Source organism: Cottoperca gobio, chromosome 13 (genome assembly GCF_900634415.1).
Source record: "Cottoperca gobio chromosome 13, fCotGob3.1, whole genome shotgun sequence".
Lineage (NCBI taxonomy): Eukaryota > Metazoa > Chordata > Actinopteri > Perciformes > Bovichtidae > Cottoperca > Cottoperca gobio.
In genome coordinates, this window is record NC_041367.1 from 17,924,806 (window position 1) to 17,946,620 (window position 21,815).

Below are 21,815 nucleotides of genomic sequence, written 5' to 3' on the forward strand. Positions count from 1 at the left end.
GTGTTCTTCTGTAAACGCTTGCAGAAAGTTAAGTTTGCAAGACCTTGACTGTATGTCAAATGCTTTCTTGAAAACCTTGGCTCATTTAAAACTACATAAAGTTTTTGACTGAATTTTCCTTGTGTTGCCAGAGAGTAAAGTCATTAAGTTTCTCCAGCAGTTACGCCAGCAGTGGTTCATAGGTTGATAATGTTGGATCTTTTTAGTTTCGTTAAAATCTTTGACAGAGAGAATAGTTAAGAGGTAGAATGAGCCGACTGAATGTAATCCATGCTTTATGTTGAGAAATGTCTTTCAATATCTTTTCTATTTTGTAGTTCCTGAAGAGGTGACGTTCCTCTTTGTGAGCATTTGCTTGTCATATGGAACTAGTGGTTGCAGTAAAACGTAAATATTAGCAAACTAGATGACCTCCGATTGTGACCTCTCTCCTTGAATAGCTCACTGCCAAAAGGACAGCATGGAGAAGTTTTTATGGTGAAGGATGTTCTGAAGTTTGACAGTTTTATTGTTAAAGTGTAACTTGAGCTCATTAAGACGAGTATTTTAATGCACTTAGCTTCGTAATATTTAATGGCAGGATTGTCAAACCTCCTCTGAACATCAGAGGAGACCATCCAGAGAACTTACTATGTGATGCCTGCTTTGCAAGATTGCTACTTTACCATTCTTTCCCCGTATTGCATCAATTCTCTTCTCTTCTACCCTTCTCTCTTTTTTTTTTTTACTATTTCTTTGATTTATTATTGGAAAGTAACTGAATGCATTTACTCAAGTGAGATATTGGTACTTCAGTTGAGTATTTCCAATGCATTTCTTTCTCCATATTTCACTATACTACTCCACTATATTTCAGAGGGGAATATTTTTACTATATGTAGTTATATGTAGTACATATAGTAATATGTAGTTAGTAGTTACTGGTTTTACATACCCAATATATGACAATCATATAGAGTGTGATGCATTCATCTAGGTTAAACTACCCAGCCACTGCTTTGTTGACAGATGCCACCTAACATGGTAGCTCACTCATTATCACTCTATGATCTAAGCACTCATCAAGAGAAACACAATAGCCATCTCTTCCCCCTCTGCCACAGCATTTCAGTGAACAGAAATGTGCAGCTCCCACTCATATAAGTCACTAGGGAGATGGGACACACGTTGAGAATGCTAGTCTTGTAGGTGAAAACTTCATTCCATATTCAAATAGATAAAGATAAATTTTCCTCACAGTATTCTCATACATATCTTGGGGCAGAGCTGCTTGAGTACAGAGCCTTGACTCAGTCTGTGAATGTTTTATATGCTGCCCTTACATTATTGATGGGCCTTTTATAAGTGCCATATTGAGATCCCCACTCCCTCGACAAGAATATTCCTCAGTGTCATCCATTAAGAAGCCAAAGATCTCAATTTAAATCAATTTTCATTATTGAGAGTTCTGCGTTGGCCCCAAGCCCCATGCTGTGGAGCACAGGAGGTTCAATTTGGCCCCGCCATTGCCAAAGCCTCTGGTGACCTCATCGTCTACAGAGGTGTTTTGAGATTAAAAGCACTTTTTGTTGAACATCCTGACCTCCTGTACGATATTGCTTGAGAGATTTAAGGGTGGTAATATGTGCATCAATCATGTTACTTTTGAAATACTCCCCAGAGATATTCTGCCGATGCCAGCAGTTGATAAATGGGGACAGATTGAAATGTTCTTTCTGAACATATCACTTTTTTACCCTCTCTCTCACTCTTTCTTTCTTTATTTATTTATCTCTCTCTCTCTCGCTCTCTCTCTCTCTCTCTCTCTCTCTCTCTCTCTATCTATCTCTCTCTCTCATTGTCTTTCTCTGTGTTCCTCAAACCCCCCTGTCTTTTTTCCCCGTCACCATCCCTCTCCCTCTGTGTTGGATCGTATTTGTTGTGTTGCTTGTAATGCATGATTTTGCTTCATGGCTGCACTTTCCCTTCTTTCTTTTTTTAACCTTTTGTAATGTAAACTAACACCTTGCCTTGCTGTCTTGTCATGGAAGTGGCACTGTTCAAACCTCCCTTATATGTCCTGTCTTTTATCTCCCAAGCTCACTATCTGGATAAGGTAGTGAAAGGTATGGCATTCCTCCTTCCTTCTATTTTGCCCTCCTCCCATTGTAACTCCAGCCAGCATTAACAAATCATGAACACACACCATGCTCTTCCCCTACATTGACATATGCAAACACTAGGCACCTCTTCTTGCCCCAAACAACTCATTCAAAAGATCCCCACCTCCCATCAACTTTTTTTGCCATGTTGTCACACAGTAATCTCCACTTAGCACTTTCGCACCTGGTGAGTCAAGTTGTGCTGCTTTCTATACGTGTTGAATATTTGGTTTGTGTGTGGCCTTGCTTTCTCAATAGGGGGGTGTTGGAAAAGGGGCTTCATAACCTGTGCCATGCATTATGGATGAGTGTGCAGCTGTGAGCAGGGCCTGATAGGTGCTGAGGCCGCATCCTCTCTAATTAAAAGAGTTCATGGTCTGGTTGGTGCAGGGCAAGCAGGGGGTGGAGGCTCTGCAGCAACCCTGCCTTTCTGCCTCCAGCACCCTCTCTCACTTCCACTGTGCCCTTGGTAATGGACCACCTGGCATGAGTGCGGCTGCATAGGAGTCCTTCGAACACTTGCAGCCTCACGTTTGGAGCTGTTTCAGGCAGGCTCAGCAGGGGCTCCTCTCTGAAAGGCTTGCCAATTAAATTGAACTGGTGCCAACAGAGAGCGGATCTTTATTTATCCTTGTAATAAACATTCAGAGCTTACTAATCATCTGTCTCCACTGGTCTAACCAGAGTTCTTTTGTCCATATGCTCAATGAGAGGACGGCTAATGTCCAAACGTGTCTAGGAGGCAAGACCCTTTCTAATGGTATTAGCCTTCAACTGCGACTTCCTATCCTCAGGGAAACGAGAAGAGAATTAATATAGAATATAGACATTTCTAACAATATTTAATGCTCCACAATTGATCCCCATTATTCAATAGTATAGTATAGTAGCATTTTGGTTGCTCCTTTTGGTATGTACACTTCTTTTACATATATTAAAAGGAGCCCTCCGGAGTATAAATGCAAGGATGCAATTGAGAAAGCTTATTGTAGGTTGCCATGTTTCGCGATTCCTTCATGGTCAAGGACAATCAATATGGCTAAAAGCTTCTAACCTTTAAACAATAAAATATTATATATTAAATGAAAGGGGAGAAAAGAAATGTTGGGGATATTATTTGGCAATATTTTGTCAGAGTTGTTCCATTAAATCGAAATGTAGTTCTGCTTCTTAAAGCCATTTATAAGGTATACATGTGCAATAATATGCATAAATGGGGATTGTGTATTGATCTATGGCTGTTTTATGACTCATGCCATTATACCAAAATGCAACGGATACATTACTCAGCTAACAATGTGATCTTCAACACCCATCTATTCTTGGTTTTGCGTTTCCCTTTTAGCTTCCTAAATACTTAAATAATTCTTAAATATCTTTGTTTTGTTCTCGTCACCGTTTCTTCCTTCATCTGATGTTTCTCACTTTAACACATGTCTCCCATTCACTGCACCCGTCTCTCTTCCTTTCTCGCTCTCTCATGCTCACACTCCTGTTCTCCCTGTGTGATGTAAGAGCTTTGAGACAGCCACCCCAGTCTCTTTAGTTGATAAAATGGGTCAGCTTAGCATTCTCTCTATCAAGGCACAACAACACAAACTTTGACAGACTCGTGCGTTTGATATCTTGAGATGTTACCCTCTGCCTTTGCTTCAGCGAGTGGATACGAATCACAAGGTACCAGATAAATGTCAAACAGACCCAGAAAAATGGGCAAGATTATCCTATGTTCTATGCCCTTGTGAAGACCTATCCGCAGAGAACCAGAGGAATGTTTCACCTGTCGGTCTGCTCCAGCCTGCTTTTAGCTCCCCTGGGGTCACATGCACGCGAACACAGTGCAAGCAAAGTCCTCCCCTGCATTATGCTTTTATCCTTATACACCTCCTACTGTTTTATGTTGCATTCTACTTCTCTTAATGACACAACACACACTCTCCCTGAAGGGATAATGTTATTGATTGCTAAGAAGAGTCTGGAGACAACTTATTAAAAAAGAGAGCAAATAATGATATAGAGCTTTTTTCAATAACTAATGCTGTTTTGATGCACCACATTCTTCTTTTGCAGACAACAGTAGCAGTAATGCTTTAAGCATAATGACGGTCGTATTGGAAAATCACATCACACTCTAGTTATGTGCGGCAATGCCAGTATATACGCCACTGCTCTCATTATCCAGCTGTAGTAGCATAGATACAGGAGGCCAATCTACTGTAGTAATGACTGAATATTGATTTAGAAGATCCCTCTTATCTGATTTTACTGCAGAGGGATATTAGAAGCTTCACAAAAGGTGTATTGAATTAATCAACTTCAGCTGAGAGTCATTATAGCCACCCGCACCAATTTAAAATCTTAACATGACTTTAGTCTATCGCTCTCCGAGAAATATTAGCAACATCAAGCTCACATTGTTGTCATTGTTATATTGTTGCTGCTTGTTCACAAACAGTATACAGTATTTATCTGTTACCCGTTAAGCCTGCTTTATTTAATATTCTGTGCCGACCTCTGTCTTTGTCCTTTTTCGTTTCACAGAGGGCTGTCCTGGTTTGTGCAATGGAAATGGTAGGTGCACTCTGGGTAACAATGGCTGGTTCTGTGTATGCCAGCTGGGCTGGAGGGGCACTGGCTGTGACACCTCTATGGAAACTGCCTGCAGTGATGTCAAGGACAACGATGGAGGTAAAATCACAAACAACACACGCAGCAATGCTTTCTGACACTGGCCAAGCATCAACAGGGACTCTTAACTAGACAGGATTTGACTGTAGAATGAACCGCCTTTGTGCTTGAGTATATACTGTACCTGCTTTATGCTTTCCAGGCTCAGTTGTACTCTCATGCAGCTGAGGTGAGAATGAGGAATGGCTTCAAGTCAATCACCTGCACAACAGGTTTTTATTAAAAAGCAGAGTAGCTTGCCTGCAGCCCAGAGCATGCGCTGGCCCCAGGAAGAAGTCCCTGCTCTGCCCTCTAAACTAGCCTCGAGGCACACACACAGAGCCAGCCAAGGGGCTGCACCACTCTTGAGGCCAAGTGGAAGACGTGACTTCCTATCTTCCAGACCTCATCTTGGGCTTGAGCTATCCGCTAGCATCCCTTATTCATGCAGGGACTGTTTGTCCACATCCATCACCGTGCAGCGACTACAGGGCTCTCACTGGCAAAGAAGGGGTGCTGTTAGGGGATTTGACTGACTCCTGACAGCAGGGTTTATTTTTATCACCCATCTGGCCAGATAGGTCCCTGAAAGCAAAGGGTAGCGAGTCCAATGACCCACTTTAGCAAAGTAAAGTGCATTGCACAGCAGCTCTTTCTGTCTAGTGTAATTTCATCTAAATTACAGACAGAGAACCACAAGCAATTCTAGAGGCCTTCAAATGTTCTCCAGGACTAGCTGAACATAACGTGGCTTTAATCATGTATTAAAACAGCAATCAATGAATACATGACTCAAATACATATACACTTAGATTCTTTTGCCAGGTGTGTGTCCAGGCTGTTGTTTAATTAGAGAGTGTGTGTGGGACTTGTTTGACCTTGTCAGATGGCCTAGTGGACTGCATGGATCCAGACTGCTGTCTGCAGGCAACCTGTCACACCACCCCTCTGTGTGTTGGCTCCCCGGACCCCCTGGATATCATCCAGGAGACACAGATGTCCTCTGCACAGAGCAACCTGCAGACTTTCTTTGACCGGGTGCACTTCCTAGTGGGCAGAGACAGCACCCACATCATCCCTGGAGCCAACCCCTTCGATGGCAAGTGAGTGACTAGTGCATTACTCTCACCAGACACACGCGGTGCTGCATTCTGCAACAGGACGAAGGCTGGTTTTCTCCTGAGAGTCAAATTGGTTTTTTTTCATGCATTAGTTTCTTGTGAGATTAAACTCATTCTGTTGAGTCAGTTGCTGGATTTAATATGTTTCACATTGTAATTCAGCTACTCAGGACGCTTGACTTTGATTGTTTACATTTATATTGGATTAAACAGCAATCTAGTCTGAATTTGCATTATGGATAACATCTTTAGTTTTTTTTAAATAATGACATTTCAGGTGCAAGCACAAATAAAAGTAGTGGCTTTCATTATTAATGTAGACCATTGCAATTACAATGCTATGGTTATTTCACTGACAGATGATAGAAAATGTTTGCGCTTTGTTTAAACCCAAACCCAAATGTCTGTACTATCGGCAGTGGAGGCAGAAATGGGCAGGGACAGGTGGCGTGCATAGGTAGAAGGATGATGGACAGATGATGATAGACCAACATAGAATGTGGCAAATAGCATTCCCTTGCTTGAAAGGCATCTCATATTCATGTATTGTGATTACTTTTACTGTAATCCATCTGAGGCCCACTCCCAGAGGCAGAGCCCACGACACCCCAGCTATGGAATCTGAGGCGCATTCATATCAGGCAGGATGGCTGTCAAAGTCTCATAACACTCCCCTGCCACTCTTTTCCTTTGTCTCCTTCCCTTTTCATCTTTAATCGCTTGTGATTCTGCGTCACCTTATTTGCATCCGACTTGCTTATGGATCTCTCTCATCTTGGCTTATTATACTCCTGTGAAACAAACAGACAACAGTCAGAACAGAAATAAATTGAGAATAAAATAACTTGAGAATATTTCAAATTTTTGTCTCTTGTGATAAAATTGTATAAAATGGTGTCAAAAACAGCAGAGAAAATCAAACAAACTTCACAGCATGGAGTTGTTATTTGAGGCTTTTTTCCTTTTTTTTCAAAGTGATGGCAGAGGGTTGTAGTTTCAGACATTACTATTTTTAGTCTAGCAGGGCCGTTTTTTTTGTTCTTGAAGGGATAATTGATTTCAAAAGTGTCCCTGCTTAAGAAGGATCATTTCCATTAGTATAATGTGCAACACATCTCAGTATTGGTTGTTTGTTGAGATGTGTTACTAATGTGTTGTTTGCTACCCCCATGCTGCCAATCGTACCTCATTGTTTGCAGTAAAACATTTTTTTATACGTACAATTTTGTATTCAGCATGCAGCTCTTTTATATCTTAGTCATTGGCCATTAGTAGTCACCCAGTTTGCAGTTAGAAAAGGAAAAATATCGTTATGAATTACATCAACTTTCATCAAACTTGAACTAGTGTCAGCCGATACTTTAGAAAAAGCACTTGTAACACACTTTGTGACATTTTGCCTCATTGACATTTTTCTGGCTTTCAAGAACCACTCAACATTTTGCAGTTCTTCACTGGACAGAGGACGAGGCATAGAGGGTTGAATAATACTCCTGTCTCTCTCACAAGAAGATGCAGCCATAAATAAGTAAAGTCAAGAATCCAGAGATGAGCTGCAAGATTGGAGGCCTCGGCTCACCTAAAAATATCAGTGATAATCTATTATTCATGCTGGGTATTCATTCCCCACCCACTGACAGATATGAGCGGTTATGACAGGGTGCTCTGGGCTTCAGATGAGCCTTACAGGCACAGTCTCAGCATCTTCCTGATATGCCTACCCTGGTCACCTGATCATCTTTTTATTGATTCATTAACCGCTTCCTCATGCTACTAGACATGTTGGAGTGCTATTTCTGATGTTTCTCACCACAAAAAGCTGCATAGGTGCCACTGAATAAAGCATCTGCCACTGCATAAAACGTCTCGACTCTCCACCATGACACATAATACAAGAGACTGTCGAGGCCCAGCAGCGGGTGCTGACTGGAATAGTAAACAGGGACTTTGTCCATGGAACAATTTGAGAAAAGATTGATAGCTGGCTTATAACAGCAAGGCAAAAGCCATTTGCTTCATTTACAGGCTGCGCTTTTATTATTTTATTTATAACTCTTTTATTAGCATTAGGGCATTAGTGTCAGAAAATGTTTTGTTTGTTTTCTTCTCAGTGTGCGCTGTCCCTTTTAGCAGCATTATATATTTGGAGAGCTAAAATTTCTTATTGACGTCCCTTCATTTTATACTTGTGTGCTGGGTAACATACAGGCAAGGGAAAAGAGGGCTGCAGTGACATATGTATTACCCTATAATCAAGTAATTTGCGTAGGTAATGATGTGTTTGTTGCTTCTGCAGCGATGGTACCATTTATAAGCCTTGCTCATTGAAAGTCTTCTGTACTTAAGTCTGGCATGCATATTTAATTTTGTCTGAAAGAGCAGTGTAGTTTCACGCACAAGTATTTTCCAGATTTGTGACATTGATTCAGAACAGCTTGTTCGAATGGTGCAAGTCAAAAATCATGTCAAAAGTAAGTGAAGCGAGGAGGGGCATCAGCTTCATGCGTTAACATAACTTACATGAAACATCAATGGCAAAGTCCCAAAACTTAGCTAGAATAAGTCTTGTTATCCATAATACTCCCTCTTTAAAAAACATAAACTAGAGATGATTTCCTACTGAGTTCATTTTTCATAGCTTGTCCTCACATTGCCCTCTGTGGATGATGTATGATAAACTAGAGTTTGGAGATACTGTGAAGTCCCCTTTGACTTTGTGAATCCTCTCGGACTAGTGAAATCTCATATGGAGGGTAAGTTTCTGCAGCAAACGCTTCACGCTTCCTTTGCTTCTCCTTCTTTCTCTTCTATTTGATGTCAATATTTAAATCATTTGTCTTGACAGCGAGGAATCATCTCCCCATGTGGTTCACAGAAGCAGGAAGGAGATAGTTCCACTTACCCAGCTCCATCTGAAGAAAATGTGGATGATTGCCTCTTCAAACAAGACTCTAAAATAAACTGTCGGCATGAATGATTAATCGTAGACAGGCAGGCCAGTGCTGGGTTAACTTTACTAGTAATTCTTTGTAAATGCATCCAGATAGATCTTTGGGTATGAGTCCAAGAATTCAGAGCAGTATCTCCTTGCTTGTTTACAGTGCAGTGGTGGACAGCCAAGGTCTTCTGAAGGCGACCTGGCCTGATTAACATAAAATTGGGTTTCTGGGGACCAGGATAGTGGGGGGTGAATGATCTTGCCTCTGGTAAGGACATGCTGAGGGCAGCTACTAACACGCTAGTGTTAATTGTTTCCAGTACGTGGCAGTGTTTAAGACCCAAATGTATTAAAAATAGCCATGGTCTAATGAAGAAGTGGCAGTAAGGCATTTGTTAGGGGACCCGATTTTTTGCAAACGACGACAGAAACGATGGCTGACCATGAGTTGGGCCTTGCTAATGACACGGGCAGAATTGGACAGAGGAGACGTGATACAACAAGGTCTCAACTCATCAGTTCAGTAAGATTAGAAGGTGAATTTGGATGACTTCCCATTATTGATTGGTGGGGACTGATGATCAGATCTAATTTATGCAGCTTCTGGAGACCTGGTGTCAGTCTGGAAATCTGTCAAGGTCTTGATAACCAGCCAAGCAAGTCTTGCAATCTGCAGTCCTATTATTTCCCTCTCTTGAATTCTGTAATGGAAAAGATAAATCCTCTTTTTTAATTAGAGCAAAAACAAAGTAAAGCTTCCTTATCTCATTATCCTTCTATTCTGGATAGAAACCCCCTTAGAGACTTTGTAGTGTTGCGTTGCTTTGTTTCCGTTATGGCTGTTTGTACAGTATTTCCTTTTGATAGCATCTATACGTACTGTATGTTTCTTTCACTTTTCGATAAGTATTCCATCATTGTAACTGTGCTTGGTCTTTGTCACTCCTATGCAGACATGCTTGTGTCATTCGTGGACAAGTAGTGACCTCGGATGGGACACCGCTGGTTGGCGTCAACATCAGTTTCATCAACAGCCCATCCTATGGTTACACAATCACTAGGCAGGATGGAAGGTAAGATGCTTATATTAAAACACACACACAAACTCACACACTCCGAAACAATGGATGCAATGTAAAACTTCACTAACTGCTGCTTAAGTATGATGATATTTATACTATTATTAAAGACACTGTTGTTTAGCTGTGCAGAATTCTAATGACGGGAGGAAAAAACACAGTTGCCACTGCAAACTGTGCCGCCATTGATCTGCTTTGTGCTTTCATTTGGTCCAATTTTGGAGTTCTCGGCTCAATTCCCAGAGAAATCAAACAAAGCCCTTCTGGTACACTCATAAGTTATGCTTCAGTAGCAGCAGGGAGGGGAAAGAATAAAATATGCCAATTCAAAGCAGCTCACTGGGGCTATGAAACATGTGCAGATGGACATTATTTATTTGACAATGGAAGATTTAGAGAATTAAGTGAGACATTTAAGTTTAGGCCTGCAATTAATTTGCCCTACATCTGTTTCCTCTTTTGTTGTAGTTTGATGTCATAGTTGAAAAAAATAACCCTCACCTTAATTAGTTGTGTGGTTGATTTAAATCTGTGTCCTTAAAAGAACACAAGCAAACGCACAGATTGACATACATCATAACCACTATCTTCCTCGAACAATTCTACACGTATTTTGCCTCTGCAAGATACAGGAAACCCTGTCAATACACTCAATATCGTACCTCTAGAACCCCTTTCCAGAAAGTGTTTTAATGAAACAAGTGGGCAAAGTCCAAGTTCTCTGTTTGGCTTTCTTTGAGCCACTCTATGCAAGCTGCTTTGGCACCAGTAGAGTTTCTCAGATAAATCCAGACAAAAACTTCAGACTGGTTTCGATGTGTTTCTTGGCGTGAAAGAGAAAGGCCAGAGTGAAACATTCTGGGTAACATTGTCTCTATACTTTCTGTTCTTTTCTGAACATAATTTTTGGAACAGATACACATACAGTAGTACACAATCACAACCCACAATCCCTCTTATCGCTCACAGTAGTTTTAGTAAGGCATTGTGGCAAACCAAGCCCCTCTATCACAGCGCAGCATGAATTGGTGTTTGCTCTCCAAGCCCCACTTCCTCCCGACACTTTTATCAGTCACTGATACTCTAAAGGCCCACATCTTTGCCGCACCTTTGATTTTCATCATTCTTGCTTCTCCTCATTTCATTCCATCTTCTTGTCAGTCTCCTCGTTTCCAAGTTTTACAAAATTCTTTCATCTCCACCTCATCATCTTCACCTTCCTCACTTATTTCATCTGCACTCTATCCCTTCACGCTATTCATCCTCCAATCTCCCATTGCCCTTAAGCCTTTCCTTTCTGGTCACCACTCTTTCACTATTTCCTGTACTTTCCTTGAGCCCAGGTCTCATGTCCTTTCCACTGCACTGGCTTTCCCTCATCTCTATCCTTCCTTCTTTTTCCCAGTTATGCGTGTCCCATTTTCCTTATGCATCACTCCATTTTTCCTTTTGCAAAAGCTCTATGTGTAAACACTACTCCATCTCCCAAGTTCCCCTGTAAACATGCCCAGTCTCCTGCAACTCCCCTGCAATCACTGTAAACTGCCTCAGTGCAGCGTGAAATCAGAAATGCACCTGTTCAGCCACTTAGAAATTGGAAAGCTGTCTCAACTCATTTTTATGATGTGTTCTTTATTGTCCAAGGGCTTAGCTTTTAAATTACCTTTTCCACTATCTTGAAATGTTTTCTGGCCTAAACAAAAACGAGGTTTAGCTTAGTTTCTCTACAGCTGTGTAGCCATGTTCTGACTGGCTGAACATTGAGACACACATGTTCCCTTTTATGCTTTTCTCCAATAATGAGAAGAATACTGACATGGATTCCATCTTATTACATTATTACGTGGTTTGCAAGGACCGGTAATCCAGAATACACTTGACCACTTGACAGTTTGTAAAAGAGGCCAATCTAATTAAATGGTTTTTTTTGTAGTTAATTGTTTTCCTGTTTACACTCATCACCTATTACCTAAGCATCTATACAGTCCTTATTTACTCCTACAAAACTTGTTTATCCTTGATTCACTTTAACATCCAGTAGATACTGTCTAGCTTATTCTAAGTATACACTGGCTGAGAAAGGATTGCCTATAATTTGTATGAGCCGCGCCAAGTTCATTGGCAGGGTTAACTCTTTGAGCCTGATGCATTCCCTAAGGGCACAGGCAAGCAAGGCAGTTGTAGGTAGCTTTATAAGTTTTGTCACATGGCTTAAGGGTGTTGTCATGATTGATAACAGCCAGTGAATCCCTTCATCGATTGGCCACGCTGCCCATGGCTATCTGTCCAGAAGTGTTTTGAGCGTACGTAGCCTTAGCCTTGCCAAATGTCATGCAGACTGCCCGGCTGCAGTTGTACGGCTACTGACGGATCGCAGCAGCACAAGGGTACGGCTGTCACAGCCCCCATCAGCTCCACAGCATCTGTGGTTGTGGACAAACTCACACCCAGACAAGGTTTATCGCCGCAGCCAATCAGATGTTTAGCCTCAAGGGAAGTTAGACTGGGCAGATTATTTATAGTGTCTTAAACCAAGAGGGAGGTTACCTAATTTAAAGGCCACTATTTGGACCTGCTTTTTTACCTGTAATTTGGAAAAGAGGCTTCCTGTGTGAGGATGAGTCCTTGTCCCAGGGGCCTGTAGGTGACCAGGTGGTAATTGGCTCTTAGACAGAAGTGGCAAAAGCTGCATAAATCCAGCGCAGGTGTAGTCATGCTGTTGTCACCATGCAGCAGTTACAGATGATGAAATCGCCAGAGTGCAGCCTGTTCACTGAGACCCACTCAAGTCAGACCAGAGGCAGAGGCCCTTAAATGCAACAGTAGATGGGATTGCATTGCAGGGCTTTTAGACTGATGTTGGAGTGGACAGCCTTCATCTAAGGGATCGATAGAGAAGTGGCGGCTGCCTCCATCCTGCAGCACAAATCTCTCCCTCTCTCTCTCTCACATATAAATGTGAGCACAGGAGCAGTGCATTACACACACATGGGGGGTGAAACTGCCTGGATTTACAGCATGCATCTATTATTTTCCATTCTTCAAAGAAAATCTACAGATTATGACATGAATTAAGAGATGTGCGTCTAACATTGTGATTAATCCTATTGTATTTTAAGTCTGTGTGTGCCTGAAAGATAATGCTAAATAGTGAAACAGCATCCTTTCTTTGATAAAACATGGAATTTACTACGGTTTGATGTTATAACTACACATAATTAGAAAATAGTCATTATATTCACAGTAAATTGTTGAATGGCTTAATCCTCGACACACAACAGATTACATGCATTGCTAATGGGAATTTTCACAGTATTTATTTGAAAAATATATAATCCATTTTCACTGTATTTGAATAAACATTCATCCTCTCTGACTTTGTGCATGTCTGTGTTATAGTTTTGACTTGGTGACCAATGGGGGCATAGCCATAGCGCTGCACTTTGAGCGCGCTCCATTCATCACCCAGGAGCACACTCTCTGGTTGCCATGGGGACGCTTCTTTGTCATGGATACCATTGTCATGCGGCATGAGGAGAATGACATCCCTAGCTGTGACCTCAGCAGCTTCACCAGGCCAAGCCCCATGGTGTCCCCAGCGCCGCTCACCGCATTCGCTGGCTCCTGCGCCGAAAGGCGGACCGTCGTACCCGAAATCCAGGTGATTACCCCCCACGCCCCACCCTCTTCACTGCCCTGCAGGTTGTGATCTACATGGGTCTCTCTCCTCCAAATGATTCATGACACACATCTGGGGTAGACCCCTGAAGACTGTTCGTCAAGTACAAGTGTAATAGTAACTCTGGCTCATGGCAGTGCTGTGATTTTATCTCTCTGGTGTAATTGGTCTGCAGAACTTGGGCGATTTACAATGTGCATTGTACTGTCTCAGTGCAGAGTGATGATGATTACCTCACACAGAAAACAGCCCGGACATTTTTAATTTCTCCTGGGTTGTAGTCATACATTCATTAGGCATACAAGTACCACTGTAAAGGTTTTCCTATTGTCTTTCATGACTTTATATATTGTTATATCTGTTCACATGTGTATGTGTCTTGTTTTTGAAAGCCTACACAGGTGTGTGTGTGCAGGTTATAGTGTGGCTACTGTATGTCTTGCAGGCATCTCTGTGCCCTTCTAATTACTTTGTCTCCGACTTTGCTTCATAAGATTTATGGCATATCAGTGAATTTCTTATGCAGTCCTGTCTATTTATAGTAGCCTTGTCTTTGCTATCCCTTGAGCTGTAGGACGACCAGACAGTAAGATCACCCAATTTATACTTGTCCTTATAAAAGGAAATTCTGATCAATTAACCCAGCATGGCCACTCTCTGTGAACATTTAAAAAGAAACATGTCATAAGTGACGTGTCCTCTGACCAATGTCGCTAGCTCTTTTAATCGTTACTTTCCTTCTTGTTCTGTACTGTGGAGACAGGCAACAAGAGGTCACTTAATTAAAGCAGAGAGGAGGTGGTCAACCAAACCAGTGCTGTCGACCCTTGATCTTAAATACGAACAATGTACAAAGTCTGCTGGCCTACTGTTGTATCATCAAGAGGTTACAGGTCTGACCTTAGTGGAAACGCCCAAGGCCACCACATTTTACTAAACCAACTTGTATTACTTTATATATTATCGGACTGTGCAAGCTCTGAGTCCAAGGGCACTCTAGTAATGCCATAGTCATATGGATTGCAGGGAAGACTATTGTCCTAATGAAGGACTTGCTATTATTAATTCAATTATGAAATACTCACTGGAGTACATAATGAAGAAATCCTTCATTGGATTCCCTGTAACGCATGGAAATAATTGTCCTCTAATTGACGCTGTAATCTTCCCATGGGTCCATATATTTGGTTGGAGGCAGGGCTGTGAAAAAAATGGAACAAAGGTTTTAGTGGCCACTGACCAAAGGATTGACAAATTGATAATCTGCGTGAAATAAAGGACACACAGAGACATGTTATTAGTCCTGACACACTTACACTGAAGCAAATAGATTCCTAAGCTCTTTAGAATTTACAATTCCTGCCAGCTAGCTTAAAGATTTACGTTTGCGTTCTGTCATTTATAAGCTTTGTTTTTTTTTGTCCATAGTCTCTGCAGGAGGAAGTCCCCATACCAGGGGCATATATGAACCTCGGATATTTAAGTAGCAGGACTCCAGGTTACAAGTCAATAATGAGGGTGACCCTTTCCCACTCCGCAATCCCTTTCAACTTGATGAAGGTTCACCTCATGGTGGCTGTGGAGGGCAGGCTGTTCAGAAAGTGGTTTCCTGCAGCCCCAAACCTCTTGTATGACTTTGTGTGGGACAAGGCTGATGTTTACAGCCAGAAGGTCTATGGCTTGTCTGAAGCTTTTGGTAAGTGATCAAGTATATATTGCATATACTACATTTATTTTTAATTTTATCCAGAACACATGTGGTTCACTAATGCTAGTTTTATCTTCGCTTCTCTCCCTAGTATCTGTGGGTTTTGAGTATGAGTCATGTCCAGACCTTATTCTGTGGGAGAAGAGGACTGCTGTTCTTCAGGGCTACGAAACCATTGCCTCCAAACTGGGAGGATGGACTATTGACAAGCACCATGCTTTAAATATCCAGAGTGGTGAGTCAACTAATAATGCCTTTTAAAATTCTTACTCTAAACCACTTGTTCATTAGAACACTTAACAATAATTTTATACTAAATATAAATATACATTTCAACCCATTATTTATTAAATTGTTGAGTTTTAAAATCACAGTGAGGTAAATATACTTGTGTGCCAGTGCAGTTGTACTTGATTACTACTCTACACGTCAGGACAATTACAAATCTAAAGAGAATAATTTAATTTGATTTCAATTGGGGGGGGGGGTCTCATTTAACTAGCAGGGTTTTTATATTCAGTTTTATTAAATTAAATCTTATTAGTAATCAATAATATACTTTTATATACATTTTGCCGACATTTTGTCCGTCCAGTGCCTTAGATGATGCTTTTAGTGTAACATTGAATTGTCCTCCCTGTCTGTTGCATTTTGAGGCTTTTTCAATTTAGCAGTGTCATGAAGCATCAGATAAATCTGACTTTTTTATTACAGCTGTCCACTTTTAGGTGAGGGGGGTCAATTTTCTTATTGCCAGCAAATTACTCCTGAAAGGCAGAAGTAGGAATAAAGAGAGAGCAACTTATGGCATACCTGTCACTGGTTAGGTTTCACAGTCTGTTTGTGTCTGGAAGGGCTCATCAGAGGAGATGAGCCATACTTATATGAAAAGTGCTCAGCAAGGTGGCACTTCTATCTGTCACACTAAACCTGCTGAGTCTGAATGGGCTGTCCAGGGGAGAGAAAGAGCTGCTACTTGCCCCCTCACCACCTGCACTGCCAGTTCCTCCACCCCATCCGCCTCTTTGGCACCTCGATGTCTTGTTCATGCCCAGCATTTTTAGAATCATCCCTAATTTAATTGCTGTCAGTCTGCTACTCCCAGCAGCAGCCCCTAAGATTAAATCAATTCCCAGAAAGGATATGCTTGGCTGATCTTTTCTAATAGACCAAATGTTTTGCTGCTCAAAGAATTCAGGTCACCATCAGAAACGTAAAATCTACTGTAGACGGGCAGATGCTGAATTTCAAATATGATTACATTGATTGGGCAGCAGGAACATCTTTACATTAACATATTTGAATATTTTCCAAGAGTAGATTGGAAAGTAATGGAAACATAGCATGAATGTGTGTGTGGGTGCATGCCTGAAGGCCTGCACATGAACTATACTCATAAGGCTCTATTTATATTCATGTGCAAAGCCAGTGGAGTTAGAAAGGCAGGCACAATGCCATTTTTAATCGGGGAAAGTCAATTTTTTTGTGATTGTGCCTGTGTGGTAATTTTCTTCCTCCAATGTATTCCACTTGTGCCAAAGGCCTTTTTGGTCCCCATTTTGGCTTGACATTGTGCCTGTGTTTCCATACGCAAAACAGATGATAGACACCGTTTATTGAAAACACAGAGACACTGAGCAATTTTAATGGCTTCAGTTTTGGAGAAGGTGCACACACAGACCTTAATATATTCATCTAATATACTTTTTAAACTGCAATAAGCTGCCACTAGGAGACAGGGACTCGCAGCGTTATAGCACTAGAATACTCTCAGTTTACCAAATTCTCGTCAGTAACGTGTTAGCAAGCAGTTGCCTACTTACCCACAGCAGAAACAGTTGCCACATGAGCACTGCACATTGCTACACACACATAAGCATCATAGGTATTTTATTCAATTGATTACATTTTCTGACATTTGCAAACATATTTTAACAGCCCTCTTCGCATCTAGACCAGACTGGAATGCTATTCTATGCAAATTCCAAGTTTATATGCAGATTACATCAGGTGTAGACGGCAGCATCAGGATGAGTCTTGAGCTCCTTCATGTAAATGTAGCATTTATTTTATTTATCCAAACAGTATTTTATAAGCTGTATAATCAAATCAAATGCCTGTTGTGTTAACAGGATTAATTGGGAGCTGTTAGCTAATGCAATAATCTGAATTGAATTAATAATTTGGGAATTGATGTATGCATGTAAACATACCTAAATATGACAAATTGGGTGCAACCTTTGTGATCGCTGTGGTAAAGGTTACTCAACAGTAAAGTCAACAGTTACTAATGGTAACACATTACATATTTGTGTAGTTGTATCTGAACTGTATGAATATGCATTTATTGTAAGATAAGGTTGTGTATTACACATAGTCAGGATTTTAAGTGCCTCGGTAAACAAAATCCAACTTGGGACATTATCTGCCATTGGTAACACATTATGTGTACTGCGCAATAAATAAAAGCCTCTGGAAGAAGTTTTTTCGTGGGGTAATCATGCATTTCCTGGTGTATTAAAAAAACACTGGTGCTTTGTAAAGAAGATAAGAGTATTTTATTTAACTGCCTATTGTTTAGGGCCACCTCTGGTTGCCAAATTAGCCAAATTAGCCATAACCAATTGGTCACATCTGTTTTCACTCCACTAGTCTGCACTTGCATCCTATTTTCAGGAAAATAGAGCACAGTCTTCAAACTCTGCTTAAACAACACAGGTTGCAGGTGTTACTTTTTTTCTTCCTGTGCCATCAGGTATTCTTCACATGGGCAATGGGGAGAACGTCTTCATCTCCCAGCAGCCTCCCGTAATCGGCAGTGTGATGGGGAACGGGCGCAGGCGCAGCATCTCCTGCCCCAGCTGTAATGGCCTTGCTGAAGGAAACAAGCTGCTGGCCCCTGTGGCTCTAGCCTGTGGCTCAGATGGAAGTCTGTATGTGGGCGACTTTAACTATGTGAGGAGGATTTTCACCACGGGGAATGTCACCAGCGTCCTGGAGCTCAGGTAACGGAGGAGTAGCCTACTAGCATTCACTCAGGACCATGAGCTCAGATGGGCTTGCACACAGGTCATAAACCACTGAGGTCGATTGAGATAGACAGAAAAGCCCTAAAGGCCCAGGATTGATGGTCCTGCCTATCTCATCCACCTGTATCAGCTGGAGTTTGGCCCTGATAGGGGCTGAAGAGGATGTAATGGGTTCTTAACAGAAGACGTTTGAGGAAAGGATTCATTTCTTTGTTTAATGTCAGCAAAGAAGGGTTGACTCGTAGATAAGGAATATGATGTTTTTTCATGATTCTCTTGTAATTAATTATGTCCACTGTCTCCTTTCTCTTCTCTAATTGTCTGCTGCTCCTGGCAAACAGAAATAAAGACTTCAGGCATAGGTAAGCCTTACAGTATTTGCTTGAATGAATATAGAAAAGGGTACAGTCCACATACTTGATGTCCAAGTGCCCTTTTGAGACAATTTTAGACATGCACTTTTGAGCAGCGAGAATATCATATCGTAAAATAATGAATCGCTGCGTAATTTTCATCTTCATAAAGCTGTGGATTTAGAGGTTTATTATTGGTTTATGATCTTACTTAATCTCTGGATTCAGTGCCTTGTTCACTTCAGTGTTTTTGCATCTGTAGGCGTAAATGTAAAGAGAAAATGCAGCTGATTGTTGGCTCAGTAGAGGCACTCTATAACATTGACCATCACATGTATAAAAGTATTTTGTTATTCAGTATTATGCCTAATGTATCCCTTTAATTAAAATGGTTGTGGAATTGCTAGGGTTTATTAAGGACACCTTGCTACATGCAATTCAACAAAACCACACTATAAGAAATCCAACCTTTATGAAACACTTCATTTTCTGCTTTTGTTTTTCAGAGAGGTATTAATGTCATTGTAGTTTATGGTGCTGAATTATGTTGAAGAGTAAAATTGCCCTGATTATTTGTTGTTATAAAATACAGATCAATTGCAGTGCATACTACAGGTTATCATGATCACAGAATGGTATCAACACCTTCCTGACAGTTTCTATAGAAAGTCTATTTCGATCATTTTTATAAATTGTTTATAGGTGAGACTAATAAATAGCAACTTAGTGTAGATTGTATCAGTGGCTTAAGCTACAAAGACATAATTGTCCTTGTCAGGAGGCGGTGAGGAAAATCCCGGACATGCTGTCGTTAGATACCATGTCTCAGGCAAAGGGCTATTGATGGATTTTCTATCAGGGGGTCATGACTTCAACTAGCGACCATGTAGTCAAAGTGGGGATGAAAAGCCAGGGGACGCTGGTCACTGGCCTCTATTTTCAAGAATGACCACATCAACAAAACACTTAGAAGCTTTTATATCTTTTGTCAGTCTTTGTATCTCTAATGTCTTTGTGCAGAACAAAAACGTCCGTACAAACACTAACTTACACATCTCGTACACACTCATGCTGGTTTGCTGGAGCAAATCTAAAGAAACGTCAAAGCTCTGTCTCTTTGTTCTCAGTAACACATTTGTATGTTAAAAAGGTAGATTTATGTAGGAAAACGCAGCATGTGTCTGTATAAAACGGGTGGCTGCCCACTGTTTATGTGTGAGCTAGCGATAGGATTGGGAGCGGGGTGATCTCACTGCAATGTTCATTGACCCCCTACTAAGGATGTCCCCATCCACTCCAACCATGCTCCCTCCATTGCCGCACCAGCATGCAGCGAAATCCAATTATCTTCTACAAACTAGATGTTGTCAGTGAATATAGATGGAGTATATGGCTATAGCTCAAGGTCAGGGAATAACGCCTCTAGTTTCAAACACTATGGGGGACAAACACGGTTCTACATGCTACTGGGAGCTGATAAGGTATCAGCTGATTGCACATGGCAGATAGAATGCAAAGTAGAATCCAGTTATTGAGGCTTGCTACTGACCCACTCTAAGACAGCAGTAATTTTTTCTAAGCCAGTTGTACCTGGAATGTACTGTAGACCAAAATATCAGTCAATTTGGTCAGACGGCTGTTTGTGACATGTGTGCCTGAGGTTTGCTGAGTGTGCTGTCATCACTGATTCATTGAAGGTCAATTGTCATTTAAAAGTATGTACCGGAGTTGACAATACCACGGACCCACTGGTCTTTCTTCTTGTTGTATTATTAAAAATATAAGCTTTGGCACTGTCGTGCCAACAATAAACCCTAAAAGACCCTCAAGGTTATAGTTGAAATTCTATCTTAATCCACTTTGAATGACACCCTGCTGACAGGTTTCTCTGTAATGCTTATCAGGTCTGGCAGAACTGTGCTGTATCCTGCCCTGATAAATCTGGTCATCTTTAAGGTGGAGCTAAACACTACACTGCTCAACAACACCAGGGAAAAGCAGCAAATAATCGTATTTGTAAAGCCGGAACCAGCAAATGTTTTGCATTTGAAGGTTTTAAATTATTTATTGGATTAATACATTAGTACACCAGCAAAATTAAAAACGTACATTTTACAGGGAAATAAATATTGGATATTCTCTTAAATGAAAGTGGTAAATTTACCAGAAGAAAACGTACAAATGTACATGAAATAAAGTTGAATATTTGTTGATATTATAAAGTCGTAATTATGCGAGGAAAAAAATCTGAAACTTTCAGGGATTAAAGTCACAAATTTACAAGAACAAACTGTGCGATCAACCTCATCACACCACAGATGCCACTGCTTAACATGGACTGCAACACGCACATGTAAGTGAGGAGGTGCAACCGTATGGAACATGGCAATATACCTGTATCTATCCATTGTGTTGTAGTTCATGATGCACAAAAGCTATCACCTCATCCAAATCCGTAGTTATTTTCTTTCAAAGTCCAGATGCTTATGATAATTTGGTGATTCTGGGCTGAAATCATGAGTATTTCCTTATTGCTAAATCTGGTTGCAAAGTATAATTTGAGTAGTTCATCTACGGCAGGAATAACACATGGCCACGGCAGGGTGTGTGGTGTGATGAGGTTCATCCAAGCAAGTTGTTGATACATTTTCTTACAATCACTTAACCAACTAGTTGAAAGGGATCATTTAGTTGTGTTGCATGTGGGTGGAACCTGTAAAGAAAGAAAGTCTTATCCAAAAGTACAATTTATGCTATGTACTGTATTTAAGGGAGCACAGAAGTCAAATATGTGCCATTGGGCTTGTTTTGTTTTTTGTTACAATCTGTGATGGTTTGATTTTTCAGAAAAAGATCATGTTTTTTTATTATATGCAGGAGTAGAAATAGTCCTCACTGTCACTTCATATATGCTACTTTGTTTTTTTCTACGGTCATCTTTGTTGTCTGTATTTTCTGACACCTATTCTGACTGGAGTATGCTAAAAGATTGTGTGCATCCCACCACAGCAGGATTGGTTATATTTGGTTCTATTGTCAGTCTGTCAGGTTGGGCAACCTCCTGTGGATATGAAGGATTACTTTGCTGACTTAGTTGGAA

At 40.9% G+C, this 21,815-nt stretch overlaps 1 protein-coding gene across 1 annotated transcript in view; it reads left to right on the plus strand.

Annotated features, from left to right (window-relative positions):
* tenm4 (teneurin transmembrane protein 4) overlaps positions 1 to 21,815 on the plus strand; it is a 141,786-nt gene that overhangs the window by 90,683 nt on the left and 29,288 nt on the right. Inside the window, 8 exon segments of the mRNA XM_029445930.1 lie at positions 4,683 to 4,829; positions 5,695 to 5,911; positions 9,821 to 9,940; positions 13,346 to 13,607; positions 15,054 to 15,321; positions 15,425 to 15,568; positions 18,089 to 18,338; positions 18,704 to 18,724. Coding sequence (XP_029301790.1) covers positions 4,683 to 4,829; positions 5,695 to 5,911; positions 9,821 to 9,940; positions 13,346 to 13,607; positions 15,054 to 15,321; positions 15,425 to 15,568; positions 18,089 to 18,338; positions 18,704 to 18,724 — 1,429 coding nt within the window.